The sequence below is a fragment of the Lepus europaeus genome, chromosome 16, assembly GCF_033115175.1.
Source record: "Lepus europaeus isolate LE1 chromosome 16, mLepTim1.pri, whole genome shotgun sequence".
Taxonomy (NCBI): domain Eukaryota; kingdom Metazoa; phylum Chordata; class Mammalia; order Lagomorpha; family Leporidae; genus Lepus; species Lepus europaeus.
In genome coordinates this window covers 56,502,947-56,518,700 of record NC_084842.1, presented here as the reverse complement: position 1 = coordinate 56,518,700, position 15,754 = coordinate 56,502,947, and the positions used below count along the sequence as shown (strand labels likewise).

Genomic DNA, 15,754 nt, shown 5'->3' with positions numbered 1-15,754 from the left:
TTGTGACACTAAGTTTTGCCTATATATATATTTGTAAGTTGAGACTAAGTGGGCAAAGTCTTGGGCAGGTAACACTTATGATGTATATATATTGGAACAGATGTTAAGAGACCACAAAGATTAGAAATAGTCATAAATAACTGCTTGATTTTATATATGCGTTACTTCTGGTGCTCTATATAATGGGATATATTGAACTCAAAATTTGTATGTACAGTATATCAACATTTCTTAGTAACTCCTCTTGAATCCATTTTTAATATCTAATATTGTACATGTTGGGGAATTGTACTGTTTGAGCCAATGCTATCTAGACTATATAAATTTATAAAATAAATTGAGAAATTCATCATTCCCCTGTATTCAAGACCAAAGCACATAGATGCTAATGTAGGGCTCAGAGGGGAAATATAGTTCTCCTGCATATTTGAGAAAGTGTGAAGTCCTTTCAAGAAAATCTAATAAACATAATAATCATAGCCTGCTGACACTAAGGAAAAAGGACCTCATTCGCTTTTTCTTTTATGCAGCGATTTACTGGTCCCTACTGATTTCCAAATTGGATCACTGCAGTAAATTATCCATGCTGGTACCTGTGAAAGTAAGCCCTGGGATCCATATTTGTTTTGTGTTCTGCTTAAATCAGCAAGAATGATAAATTTGATGGTGATAAATTGGAAATATCAAGGGCTTTCTTTGGTGATTGAGCAAAATAATGTCTCCACTTGTAATTTACTGTGACCCGTTTCACTGTATGTGCTTTATATGTCTAATATTTATTTCAATACAAATTAAATTGTTGTTCCTTCATCTTTATTGTTATTTTACTTATGTAAAAATCAAATTGTGTAATAAAAATCTCTTTGGATTGAAGTAGATTTAAAAATGTTATGTTGTAAAAGAACATTTGCTGTTAGAAATGAGCTTTTCTTTCAGCCTAATTGCCTTGTTGTAGAATAAGGTGGGTTCGAACTCACTTCTGTTATTCTCAGCCAATTATGAAGAGTAGAAATGCTGTGATTTCGAGATCTAATGTGAAACTGGAAAAAAAATTACATTAGCTATCTCAACTGTGTGTTTCTGTAATTTTTTGTTTGTATAGTGAAATTTATAGCCGAGTAGGTGAGTTATTTATAACTCCAAAATGATTCACAATACACAGTATACCCAAACTCATTAGTCAACACAAGAAAACATAGCATAAAGGATATATATTTCCCTTCTAAGGTGTTCACAGATGGCAGATCTTTTCTATGTAGTTTAATAACTGGTACTAAGTAATACACTGTACAAGCAATTTATTTTTAAGGTTCATTTATTTATTCGAAAGGCAAAGTTACAGAGAGAGGGAGAGATAGCTCTTCTGTCTGCTGGTTTACTCCCCAAATGGCTGCAGTGGCAGGGGCTGGGCCAGGCCGAAGTTGGGACACTAACCAGCGCGCATATGGGATGCCAGTGCTGCAGGGAGAGGCTTAACCTACCTACTATTCCACAGCACCGGCCCCTGTACAAGCAACTTAAATCTTCACCACTTGGAGATATAATCTTAGAGGCATTATAGAAACCAGTTGTGTAAAGGCAGTCCTAGAAGTAAATACATATTTAATTAATTAGTAAATGAGTTGTTCACATAAGAGGAAAAAGGTTAAAGGATCTTCAAAAAGTAATGGAAAATGTATATTATTTTTAAATGATGCATTAAAAATGTTTGAAACACAACAAATTCATCTTTTGATTCTATTTCCTATGAGGTTTTTGAAATCCCATTATAAACATTGTTGACATATGCTTTTTCATTTAGGATATTGGAGTATTTAGAGCTGTATGTAAAAGAATTCTGAGCTTTGGAAATGGCAAGATTATCTCATTCCTAAGGCTGGTTGAGTGGAGAGTCCCAAAGAAGTGGTACACTGAACATTATTGAGAGTTGAGTCTGACATGTGATATGTCAACAGTCTTTTTTAAAAAAAAAAGTTTATTGCAGTTATACAGTGGTGAAGATGCCGCTTAGGTCCCCTGCAGCCCATATCAGAGTCCCTCGTTGGAATCGCTCCACTGCTAATTCTAGCTTCCTGTTGATGCACACCCTGGAAGGCAGCAGATGATGGCTCAAATACTTGGGTCCTTCCAACCACATGGCAGGCTGGATTGAGTTCCAGGTTCCTGGCTTTGTGTTGGACCATCCCCAGCTGCTGTGGACATTTGGCAAATGAAGCAGTGGATGGAAGATCTCTGTATCTCTGTGCCTTTCAAAGCCAGGAACCAGGAGCGCCATCTGGGTGTCCCACATGGGTGGCAGGAACCCAAGTACTTGGTCCATTTTCTCCTGCCTTTCCATACCCATTGGCAGAGGAGCCAGGACCCAAACTGGCACTGATATAAGATGTGGGTGTCCCAAGTGGTGGTTTAATTCACTGCACCACAATGTCCACCCCAGTGGTTCTTGACAATATGCATTATTAGGTATGAACTCTGTTTCCCATCCTTGAGGTGAATCTTCATTCAAAATAAGAACAAAAGAGGCTTTTCTTACAAAGCTATTATAACAGTTTTTAGTAAAAAAGTTTTATTTGGGGTCTTCTAATTTTAGTTTTATTTGTTTTGTTTGTTTGTTTGTTTTGATTGCTTGATTGATTTAAAAGTCAGAGTTACACAGAGAGGAGAGGCAGAGGGAGGTCTTCCATCTGATGGTTCACTCCCCAATTGGTCACAACGTCTGGAGCTGTGCTGATCCAAAGCCAGGAGCCAGGAGCTTCTTCCGGGTCTCCCATATGGGTATAGGGGCACCTTCTACTGTTTTCCCAGGCCACAGCAGAGAACTGGATTGGAAGTGCAGCAGCTGGGTCTTGAACTGGCGCCCATATGGGATGCCGGCACTGCAGGCCAGGGCATTAACCTGCTGCACCACAGCACCAGCCCCTAATTTTAGTTTTATAACTAGTGCTGGGAGTAAAATATTTTTTTCAATGTAAGTAGTTAAGCATTTACCCTAATGAGAACATACCAGAGGGATTATTTTCTTTGCCTTTTAATATTGCAGCAAAGTTGAGGAATCTCTAAGGGTACTTACTACAACTCTATTTGAATGCTTATGTTCATTAAATTTGTTCTAAAATGGTTTTGTGGCAGCTACAGTTAACTATGCTTATAAATACAGTACTAACATGCATTTAGTAGCATCAGTATATTTCAGTAAACCCTTTGTCTATATTGCACAGATAACTTTGAAGCAGGTTTATAAAATCATTTTTGGGGTGGCATTTGGTCTCGCTGTTAGGATGTATAACCTTCATTCAGACCATGTTCACTGGTGAGTTTACTATATATATATATATAGAGAGAGAGAGAGATTTCAAGATTTATTTATTTATTTGAAAGGCAAAATCACATGGAGAGAAAGATAGTCCAGCTGCTGATTCACTCCCCAAATGGCTGCAACAACTGAGCTGGGGTCGGGCCAGGCCAAAGCTGGGAGCCGGGAGCTTCATTCATTGGGGTCTCCCATATGGGTGGCAGCGGTCGAAGCTGCTTTTCTAGGCCTAATAATAGGGAGCTGGATAGGAAGTGGGGCAGCAGGGACTGGAAGCGTTGCTCATAAAGGTTGCCAGCAGGCGGCACCACAACACTGACTTATTTTATATTCTAAATAAAAGTCTTAGAAAACATCAGCCCAAGGCTGTTCTTTGGGATAACATCATAACTTGGTTATTCACATGATTCAGTCTTTTAATATTGATAGACTAAATAATTCAGAACTTAGGAGATAACTCTATACATTTGCTGTTTTCTGAGTCTTGGGTGGTCTGAGACATTCTGACATGTTCAACATCTTATGCAAGGCCGGCTCCGTGGCTCAATAGGCTAATCCTCCGCCTTGCGGCGCCGGCACACCAGGTTCTAGTCCCAGTCGGGGCACCGGATTCTGTCCCGGTTGCCCCTCTTCCAGGCCAGCTCTCTGCTGTGGCCCGGGAGTGCAGTAGAGGATGGCCCAAGTGCTTGGGCCCTGTACCCCATGGGAGACCAGGAGAAGCACCTGGCTCCTGGCTTTGGATCAGCGCGGTGTGTCGGCCACAGCAGCCATTGGAGGGTGAACCAACGGCAAAAGGAAGACCTTTCTCTCTGTCTCACTCACTCTCACTGTCCACTCTGCCTGTAAAAAAAAAAAAAAAGAAAAGAAAAAGAAAAAAGAAGAAAAAAGACCATCTTATGCAAAGATGAAATGTTCTTTTATAAGTAAACATTTTTGGCTATCAATAATGGCTCTCATTAACAGATAGCCTAACAACTGCCTTGCCAAGAAAAAAAGTATTGCATAGCTGATACACCAAATACTATTAATTTTGCCGTGAATTAATTCATCATTAGAGATGTTAGTAGAACTTGACATGGATTATTTTAGTTTCATTGGTGCATACTTTTTAATTTACAGAATGTCCAGCCCACCCCTTATATTTCACTTCTTCGTCTCATTATTGAATAGAATACTCTTGAGGAGTACAAAACAAGTTTGGGTTATCGTAATTAACCACTTAGTAAATCTTGTTGTAAGTCAAGGGGTAGAAGTCACATAGAATCTTTGGAGGATTTTTTTCTTACAGCTATTGAATACTGATCAAGGCTCTTAAGAAAAAAACAGTTGGCCAGGACCTCAAGTTTTCAAGTAGGTATTTACTGTTACCCAAAGAAAATAAGGCGTACTGTCACACACAAATGTTTTTGGGTGCCCTAACAAAATAGGTGAATGAGCCACTGGCAGAACTGTCAGAAGACTGAATTGCACCTGAAAGCATTCAAACTTAAAAAAAAAAATTGTGGGGGCCGGCACTGTGGCGTAGCAGGTAAAGCTGCCGCCTACAGTGTTGGCATCCCATATGGGTGCTGGTTCAAGTCCCAGCTGCTTCACTTCCGATCCAGCTCTCTGCTGTGGCCTGAGAAAGCAGTGGAAGATGGCCCAAGTCCTTGGGCCCCTGCGCCTGTGTGGGAGACCCGGAAGAAGTTCCTTGCCCCTGACTTCAGATCAGTGCAGCTCCGGCCCTTGTGGCCAACTGGGGAGTGAACTAGCAGATGAAAAAACTCTCTCTCTCTGCCCTGCCTCTCTGTAACTCTGTCTTTCAAATAAATAAATAAATCTTTAAAAAAAATTTGTGAAACACTGCCAATCATACAGGACCCAAGTTGGCAACCCAAATGTTAAAACATTATCATGGGGGCCAGGGCTCTGGCACAGAAGATTAATCCTCTGCCTGCGGTGCTGTCATCCCATATTGGCGCCGGTTCTAGTCTCGGCTACTCTTCTTCCAGTACAGCTCTCTGCTGTGGCCTGGGAAAACAGCAGAAGATGGCCTAAGTCCTTGGGCCCCTGCATTCCCGTGGGAGACCAGAGGAAGCTCCTGCCTCCTGGCTTCGGATTGGTCTAGCTCCGGTCGTTGGCGGCCATTTGGGGAGTAAACCAGCAGATGGAAGACCTCTCTCTCTGTCTCTACCTCTCACTGACTGTAACTCTACCTCTCAAATAAATAAATAAATAAATAATCTAAAAAAATTATCGTGGGGTTAGAAATGCATCAGGAGTAATGTCGGGGCTGGTGCTATGGCATAGTGGGTAAAGCTGCAGCTTTCAGTGCCGCCATCCCATATGGGCGCCAGTTCAAGTCCTGGCTGCTCCACTTCTGATCCATCTCTCTGCTATGGCCTGGGAAAGTAATCGAAGCCCCTGCACCCTCATGGGGGACCCAGAAAAATATCCTGGCTCCTGGCTCTTGGCTTCTGGCTCCTGGCTTTGGATAGGCCCAGCTCCTGACATTGTGGCCATTTAGGGAAAGAGCCAGGGGATGGAAGACCTCTCTCTGTCTCTCCTCTCTGAAACTCTGCCTTTCAAATAAATAAAAATAATAAAGAGTAATGTCAGGAAATCCATTAATGGTGGTTCTAGTCATTGCCCATTCCCTTAGCTTCCCTGGGTCTCAATTTTGAAATTTGTAGAATGTAACCAATAGAGAATTTATTGTTTTGAGAATTGTTTGAGTTGTTGAATTTGTATCTGTACTCTGTAAAGATCCATACAGACAACCATATTATACATTCTATTATGCTTCTCATTTTACATTTGGAGAGTCTGGGAATTTAAATTGCCCTCAAGGTCACACTTGATGAGTCAGTGTGTCACCATGTTTTAAGTTTATTATGTTGTTTTAAACTATTTAGTTATTTATTTATTTGAAATCAGAGCTACAGAGAAGAGAAGGAAGTCATCCAACCCCTCCCTGTGTTCACTCCCTAGATGGCTGCAACGGCTAGGGCTGGGCTAGGTTGAAGCCAGTAGCCAGGAACTTCTTCTGGGTCTCCTATGTTGGTACAGCGGCCCAAACTCTTGGGCCATCTTCCACTGCTGTTCCCAAGTGCATTAGCAGAAAGCAGGATCTGAAGTGGTGCAGCCAAGACACAAACTGGTGCCCATACCCACTACACCACAACGCCAGCCCCTTAAGTTTAAACATTGTATTGCCGTGTTTTAAGTTATCATCTTTCTAGGCAAAAAAAGAAATTCTGGATCTGGGAAGATAATGATTTTGTCTTTAAAGTTCAAAGCCTTATATCAACAGCTGGAATTTTTTTACTCTCACAATTCCAAAGCTTATGCAGAAGACAGAAAGCAAAAATGCTATGACTTAAAAATCAGATCCACCTCTGAAGCAGTTAAAGAGTTCTCTTCAGAAATACATCTTCAAATCAGTAAGTGATTAAAAGTCCTCTCTAATGCATACTCTTTCTAAGCTATCCCAAATGAATACATAAGGATTCAAAAATAGTCTGAGAAATGCTCAAGATAACTTTATGTGTAATGTTCAGAGAATGTGGCCCAGAATTACAATTCTGTCGTCATTAGGGGATATGCCACAAATTGGCAGTGACTTGGGTCAATGTGTGAGGTACCTAGGAAGTGGCACAGATAAGAACGTGATCCTTGGAAGGCAGTGTAACCTGCCCAAGCTCTAGGGAACTGAAGTTTGACGGACTGTGTGTCAGTCACTTTTTAGCCACATGGCCTCTGCTTCTCCTGTGTAAAACAGAACAATAACCCATATTTTGGGAGATCAGTTCAGTGTTTAGCATAGGGCTTCACACATAAGGGCTCAATAAATTTTGACTGCCATGATCATCTGTAATTTAGAACAATGCTGCAGATTATTGAATAAATTCAGTAGTTAGCATAATTTCCCACTTATATCACAATAGAAAATAACTATAATTATCCTTCAGATACTGCCTAGTGATAATTGATGATTTCTCCCCTACCTCATTTCACTCCCACCAGGTAATGTAAAATTCTACATTTGTCAGTTTAAGTTTTGATACTATAATAAAAGTAAGAGCATCAACTGAGGGTCAGAACCCAGTTCTCCGTCATAAGCCCTTCATAGGGCACTATGACCTTGGCTGGCACGTATAAACCACTCTGAACACATTTCCTCTTGTAAAATAAGGAGAGTGATATGTCAAAATCAGTCAATCTATGTGTCATGGCGTGGGATTTTCTTGTCTTCTACTCTCTTCTGTTTTCTAGAATGTTAAATCTTTAAATGCTACCTGAACACAAGGGTGTTTTTTGTTTGAATAATGTTACCTAACATGAGGTAGGTGCAACCTGGAAAGATCTAATTGCATTAAAATTTTTACCTGGGAACCAGGCACTCATAAGGCCTTTTCCTCTCTGCCTCATACACGCTGAAGTTCTGAAATCTGCCCACAAAGCAGAACCAGTTAGAGGTATGAAAGACTGACATTGTCCTTTGAAAACAAGACCCAGGGAGAGCTGGAACTGGGAGTTAGGAAGGAGTGAATCAAAATGACAAGGAGATTGTGTTTTTAGAGAAGCACTGTCCAGAGGAATACAATACAAAGCACAAATGGGAACCACATATGTAAGTTTTTTTAATTTTTGTTTTTTTAATTTTTATTTTTTTGACAGGCAGAGTAGACAGTGAGAGAGAGAGAGACAGAAAGGTCTTCCTTTGCCGTTGGTCGGCTCACATATGTAATTTTAATCTTTATTTATTTGAGAGAGAGAATGAGAACTCTGATCTGGTTTACTCCCCAAATGCCTTCAATGGCTGGGGCTGAACTTGGGAGCTGGGAACACAGTCAATTCAAGTTTCCATGTGAATGGTACTGCTGCTGGTACAGGAAGCTGGAGTCAAGAGTTGGAGCTGGGGGGGAGGGGCAGCACCGTGGCTCATTTGGTTAATCCTCCGCCTGTGGCGCCAGCATCCCATATGGGCGCCGGGTTCTAGTCCCGGCTGCCCCTCTTCCATTCCAGCTCTCTGCTGTGGCCCTGGAGAGCAGTGGAGGATGGCCCAAGTGTTTGGGTCCCTGTACCTGCATGGGAGATTAGGAAGAGGAGATTAGGAAGAGGCACCTGGCTCCTGGCTTCGGACGGATCTGCACAGCGCCGGCCGTAGCGGCCATTTGGGGAGTGAACCAACGGAAGGAAGACCTTTCTCTCTGTCTCTCTTTCTCACTGTCTGTAACTCTACCTGTCAAAAAAAAAAAGAGTTGAATACTGCTGTATTCAGTAGCTAGTGCAGTGGAAAGCTGGCTGCCCAATTCGAATGGTGTATCAAATGCTATGACTAGTCTTGACATCAGTTTCATTTTTCTGTAAGTTTTACTCTTTCTCCTTTTTTTTTTTTTGCAAATAGAGTACAAGAATGTTAAATTTTCAGATATTCAAGTTTAGAATTCACTGTCATTACTGCACAACTCAGTTGCTGAAATAACATGTAGCAGATGCTGTAGTCAAGTTAATGAATAACTCTTTCTTGCACTCTGGCCTCTGATTACAATTCATTTGTCACAGACGTGTGGGTTTAGTAATTATTCGTTGACACTTTCTAAAATGTTTTAGCTTTTTAGAAAGTATTGCTCCTTAACTTTTTTATACCCTTTTGTTCAATTCTTTTCCAGTAAATTCTGCCATTTATCCCATTTTTGGGAGAAGTCTGTTGGCTTTTTGCAGTTTACTTCTGTTAAAGTGCAAAGAGGAATGTGAAATACTTTAATCAGATTGTTCCTTATTGTAAATAAGCGAAAGCCTTGGTCAGGCTTGTTTGCCATCTCACAGCCACCACTGAGGCCTGAACTTTCAAGGGCATAGTTTCAGCCACTCACAAACCATGCTGTCCTCCTAACCAGGAGGCTGTAAAGGAACAGGATTTGCTTTATATTCCAGTTTCTCTATAGTTGCTTATGTCCAGAAGTAGACATGATATAGTTACAAGTAATAGGAGAATTGACTCAATTCAACCTCAATTTTTGTTTTCTGGATAGATTCATTTATTTTTAAGGCAGAGGGAAGAAGAGAATGAGAGGGAGAGAGAAAGAGAAATAATCTTCCATCTCCTGTTCACTTACCGAATGCCTACACAGCCAGGGCTGGCACAGGTCATAGAATCCAGGAACTCCATATGGGTTTCCCACATGGGTGACAGGAACTCAGGTATCCAAGTCATCACCTGCTGGAAGCTGGATTGGAAGCAGGGTAGCTAGAACTTTATCTCAGGCAGTCTGAGGGATTCAAGTGGCATGCAGGTGCCCCAGGTGACAGCCTAACCCACTGCCCTGCAACACTTATCCCAACAAACTCTTTTTGGAAAAAAAAAAAAAAAAAAAAAAGGACCGGCCTGGATATTTTTAGATCGAGTAAATAGTGTAAAATTTCACAGGAATCTGCTACATTTACAATGATGTTAGACAATATTTCCACAAGCAACCCTAAGATAAGAAAAGGATTGTGGGAGGTATTAGGCAAAAGTAGAATAAAACTGATGGGAAAAAAATGTAATGAAGTATGTCCATGTCCATACCTTGAAGATGCATTTGGAAGTTGGCTTTGCAAGGGTCTGAGAACAGACTAGACTAAGAATCTAGTGCTGTTTATCATTTTACCTTCCTATCCCCACTGGTATAGCTATTGGAGGTAAGAAGATGAGGAATATCACCCCTTGTATCTTTCCCCTTGACTCAACAGTGATACTCAAGTGGAGAAGTGGCTCCAGGCATGGACGGAGCTAGTGGATGGGAGGAGCTGTCAGCACTGAGATGTATGTGTGAGGATTTAGGAATTTAAACACACACACACACACACACACTTGATGGAAGCTGGTGGACACTGCCTTTTTTTTTTTTTAAGAGATTTACTTATTTGAAAGACAGAGTTACAGACAGAGGGAGGAATTGAGTCAAAATCCATATAACATTTAGGAGGAAAGCCTTATTTCTCCTAGAAACTTTCTCTATGAGCTTATTGAGACAGAGGGAGAGTTGATTAGAAAATGTAGAAGTGGATTGAAAACTCTCTTTGGACCGGAGCCATGGCTCAATAGGCTAATCCTCCACCTGCGGTGCCTGCACGCCTGATTCTGTCCCGGTTGCCCCTTTTCCAGGACAGCTCTCTGCTATGGCCCGGGAGTGCAGTGGAGGATGGCCCAAGTCCTTGGACCCTGCACCCGCATGGGAGACCAGGAGGAGCACCTGGCTCCTGCCTTCAGACCTTTCTCTCTGTCTCTGTCTCTCTCACTGTCCACTCTGCAAAACAAACAAACAAACAAACAAACAAAAAAACAAACAAAAAAAACCAACTCTCTTTGTTGAGTAGATGTTGGATGGACTTCACAGATAATCCCTCTCAATGAAGGAGCCTATGGACTAAATGAGAATGAAAAGTTACCTAGTTCTTATGATTTTCATCTTTTTTCATCACTCTCACATGCATATAGCCCATGTCCCATGTGCTATATTTACACATGACTCCAAGGAGGAAAAGATGAATAAGAAACAATCCTGAATAAAGATGTCACTAGGGAAAGGAGAGCATGCAGAGTCTGAGATCTCAAGAAGCATAATCCTGAAAATCTTGTATTTTCTACACTTGGTACTTTGTCAAACTTTCTTGTTTCCAAGAATCAACCTCCTTAGTTAATCAAATTTTGATTCTAGGTATTAAGATTTAATCCTAGTCATTTAAAACAATCTTATGTTAAAAAGATACACACATGGGTAGGCATTTCGCTTACAAATGGATAAAAAAGAGAATCATCTGGCCACAAGTGGGGATATCACTCTAGTGTGCAACCATTGTCATAAGCAAAGTGGGACTGCATGACATATATTGCATGTGTAGGAAGACCTCTCCTGCAAAAAGGAAATAAAGTGAAAGGTGGAGTTGATACAGTTTCTGACAAAGTTCTTCCTCATCTCCAGTTTTGAGAGATTTTCTTCCAGGTAGCCAATATATCTGTGTGCAAAATTCAGTTTGTATTCTTGGTAAGCCTCATGATAGAGCCTCTTACTTCATTTTGTAATGGATTATCTAAGTCAGTTTTCCAGATAGCCAGCCAAGTTTGTCTCATGATCTGCGTCATTATTTTCCCAAAGCTATAGACAGGATGCAACCAAGGAATAGTCAGGCCAATAGAAGCCACTTTCTGAAAAATGTTAGAATGTCTTCAGAGTTTGTGGAAAGCCTTGCAAGAGTTATGTTGATGGGAATAATTGAATAGCACTGCATCTCTTTCCTACTTCTATTTCCATCTATCTGACTTAATAGTTCTCTATATTTAGGCATCTATTTATATGATACATCCTCATGTATCTCAGTTTAACATCATGTGGTTCACACATAAAATGATTTTTTAAAAAATCTAGGGAATGCTCTCTCTTGCCTACATTCCAGAAACCAATGAAGCACTAGATTGTCATTCAAGTCTTTGGAAAGACTTTACATTTTCTTCCAAAGGACTTAGAAAGTACAATATTGCTTTAAGAGCAAGATTTTGTGTCTTAGTTTCTTCATCTATAACTTGTTAAGGAATTATTAATGAGGGGGTCTGAAAATCAGTAAATGACCAATATTACTACTATGCTATTTGAAATTATCTGTGTGTTGATTCTAAAATTTTCTGTTTCCTCTGATAGAAAGCCAGCTGCTGACTGCATCTCAAATGGACATAAAAGCAGTCAGGGTCAAAGGAAACTCCCCTTAGGAACTCTAAAGCTGAGGTTACCTTGACTTTCAACTCCTAGGGAAGTTTTGAAGACCACCACAGCAGGACAAGTTTATGATGACATGTATGTATAAACACCAAGACAACTGTGGATGTATTTTAGTCCGAGTCTGTTGAGACTTTATATGACTCAGTATTATGAGGGTTACACAGATTAATGCAGTAGGACCCATTTCATTCTTCAAACTTATTTGGCAAACTAAGGCTCCTACCTAGAAGTTTATAAAAATTAATGATATTAATCAGGTTATACTCCAGCTATATCAGGAAAAAAGAAGCTAGGGAAAAACTAACATACAGTGAGAATTTACTATGCATCAACATTACAATCTACATTCATAACAACCCCGTACAAAATTTATTTTTACATGTTTATCACAAAAGGATGTATATTCTTCTAAGACTAATTAGGAAATGTAGATGAACAATAATATAAAAATTCTATTGTACAATTTAAAAATAAAGCCTAAAAAACTCTTAGCAGTTTTGATTAAAAATAGTTGAAACCAGAGCCACTTTAAGAATCTAAAGTATTAGGTTAGCTTTCTTTTTATTTATTTTTTTATTTTAATACTTTTTAACATCATACTTTTTTTTCCCTAAATATATTAAAATTTTTTAAGGTGAACAAATTTCATGTGTTTCATATACAGATTTAGGAGCATAGTAATACTTCCCAGTCTACCCTCCCTCCTTTATTTTTTTATATTATAAAGCTAAATTTGTTAAAATATATTCACAAGGAAGGAAAAGTAATTTTCCAGTAATATTCAGGGTTTTGGGTAATACTGAGAGTAAGGATATATGTTAGCATTTTTTAAAAAAAATTATTTTATTTATTTGAAAGAGTTACACAGAGAGAGAAGGAGAGGCAGAGAGAGAGAAAAGTCTTCCATTCCGCTGGTTCACTCCCCAAATGACCGCAATGGCCAGAGCTGAGCTGATCTGAAGTCAGGAGCCAAGAACCTCCTCCAGGTCTCCCACGTGGGTGCAGGGGCCTAAGGACTTGGGCCATCTTCTACTGCTTTCTCAGGCCATAGCAGAGAGCTGGATTAGAAGAGGAGCAGCCGGCAGATTCTATCCCAGTTGCCCCTCTTCCAGGCCAGCTCTCTGCTATGGCCCAGGAAGGCAGTGGAGGATGGCCCAAGCCCTTGGGCCCTGCACCCGCATGGGAGACCAGGAGAAGCACCTGGCTCCTGGCTTCGGATCAGCAAGATGCGCCGGCCGCAGCGGCCATTGGAGGGTGAACCAATGGCAAAAAGGAAGACCTTTCTCTCTGTCTCTCTCTCTCACTATCCACTCTACCTGTCAAAAAAAAAAAAAAAAAAAAAAGAAGAAGAAGAAGAGGAGCAGCTGGGACTAGAACCGGTGCCCACACGGGATGCTGGCACTTCAGGCTGGGGCCTTAACCCGCTGCGCCACAGTGCCAGACCAGATAGCATTTTTTAAAATGTCTGTCCATTGAATGTTTTAAACTGCCATAGGAGGTTAAATTTGCCTTACTATTCTTGTGATAATTTATTCTGATAATTTCTTATGATAATTAAGATAATTGTGATAATTTATTATTGGTAAAATAAAAATTGTTAATTCTCTTAAAATTAGGAACATACTAATGAACTTCCTCTTGAAATAGTTTGTAGCATATAGTTGAGCAATTCGAATTAACTTTATAATAAAGCACCATGCACTCATTCAATTAATTATTTTGTGCCAGGCATTGTTTTAGCTCCTTGGATATAGCAATGTACAAAACAGGCAGGATTCCAGCACCATGACGCTTATTTGCTCTTTTGGGAGATAGAAAATAATAACTATGGGTAATTTCAAATAGTAATAAGCATTTAAGGTAATAGAGAATGGCCAGGCCTAGTATGAGGGGGCTTCAAAAAGTTTATGGAAAAATAGAATTAAAAGATATGCGGCTGAAGACTAGCATGTGGCATAGTGGTAAAATCACCGCCTAGGACCCCTGATTCCATACCGGGAGTGCCTGTTTCCCAGATTCCTGCTGAGGCACACCCTGGGAGGCAGCGGGTGATGGCTTAAGTATTTGAGTCCTTTATTCCCTACTGGGAGACCCAAGCTGAGTTCCAGGCTCCTGGCTTCGGCCAGGCCTAGGCCTGGCTATTACAGGCACTTGGGGAGTGAACCAGTAGATGGAAGATCTCTGTCTTTCTGCTTTAAAAAAAAAAATACAAATAAATAAAAATTAGAAGATAATTTTATTTTGGTGCATAAAATTTTGAAATCCATGCATACTTCCTTGGTAATACGCATTTTCCATAACTTCTTAAGGAACCCTACTGCGGACAGGGTAGTCAAGAGAGGCCTCTTTTGAGTTTGAGCTAATATCTGAATGGGCATGGCAGAGATAAACAGTTTAAAGTTGTGTTGAATATTGTTCCGGTTTCTTCCTCCCTAGGACCGGAGTGTTGAGACATCCCTACATCTTCATATAACCCAACATATCGTGAACTTACAAAACCTCTTATATCACAGGCAAGAATCTGGGGCTCAGAGATTAGTGTACCTGCCTTCACGGTGCTGGTACACAATGGTGCTACAAAGACAACCGTGGGCTACGACGGAGGTTCAGAGCGTGCTGAGGACCTGGTAGCCTCCACTAAGACCGTCGTTCTGCCTTCCCACCGGACCTGCCATTTCCAGTACCATGGCCCAGACTTCGGGATCAAGGCTCCGAGCCCAGGATAAAGAAGTAGGCAGGACTCTCCCCCCACAAAGGCTGTTGCGTCTCCCCAGGCTTTCCTGGCCGCTAAGATGCAGCTTACAGGATTATTTCCAAGAAAGCACAGTCGTACAAACACAAGACCGGGCGGACGCCATGTTTCATCTGCAGTCACGCCCTTCTCTCCCCTGCCTCGCGATTCGCGCTCGGCCTTTGACGTCACTTCCGGGGCTCCACGGCGGGCGTCGCTAAACGAAATTACAGCTTCCGGGTCGCTGAGGCCGCCCTGCGGCGGCGCAGGATTTCAGGGTGTGCTGGTGTCCAGTCTATGGAGTCAGTGGGTGCCCGCGGCTTCGCGGAGGCAGGCGGTGGTGCACGAGTAGGGGCCTCTGCCCCGCCAGGATGTTACCGGGCTTGGCCGCCGCCGCTGCGGCCCACAGATGTAGCTGGTCCTCTCTGTGCCGGCTCCGTCTGCGCTGCAGGGCGGCGGCCCGCGGCTCCAGCGACCGCCAGGGTGAGTGTCCCGCGCCGGCTGCTGGCTCCGCGGAAGCCCGACCGGCCAGGCCAGGCTTGGCGCTCGAGGTTTCGCCTCGGGCCCTTCCCCAAGCCCCAGAACCCTCCATTCTGGCCTCCGCCTTTGCAGTTGGACCTGTCCAGTCCTCAAGGGACCTGACAGGTCTCCCTGAGCCCAGTCCCGTCCGCAGCCCTCGCGTAGCCCCCGCGGGATCGTGCGGGCCCATGGCGGATCGGGTTGCACTTCTGAGGCAGACGACTTTGTACCAGACAGAACCTTAGGTGCACCCGGGAAGTTGGAAATGGCGGAGTCGTCCAGTTTCCATGGCCCTCAGAGGTCCCTGACTCATCTTTTCCTCAGCACTGTTGGCCGCGAGTCACTTGCCCTGCCAGTCTTCCCGTACTCCTGTTTTCTTAAATGTCCTAAAAGGAAGGGAGGCGCTACTAAACGTCTTCCTTAAAAGGCGTGAAGGTGTTGTGCGGTCTTTGA

General features: G+C 42.0%; 1 protein-coding gene across 1 annotated transcript in view; it reads left to right on the top strand.

Annotated features, from left to right (window-relative positions):
• The first annotated feature begins 15,016 nt into the window (after nt 1-15,016).
• Nucleotides 15,017-15,754, top strand: part of SLC30A9 (solute carrier family 30 member 9) — a 72,931-nt gene continuing 72,193 nt past the window's right edge. The window contains exon 1 of the mRNA XM_062213842.1: nt 15,017-15,265. Within this exon, the coding sequence (XP_062069826.1) occupies nt 15,154-15,265 (112 nt within the window). The 5' untranslated portion in view covers nt 15,017-15,153. The remainder of the gene's footprint in view (nt 15,266-15,754) is intronic.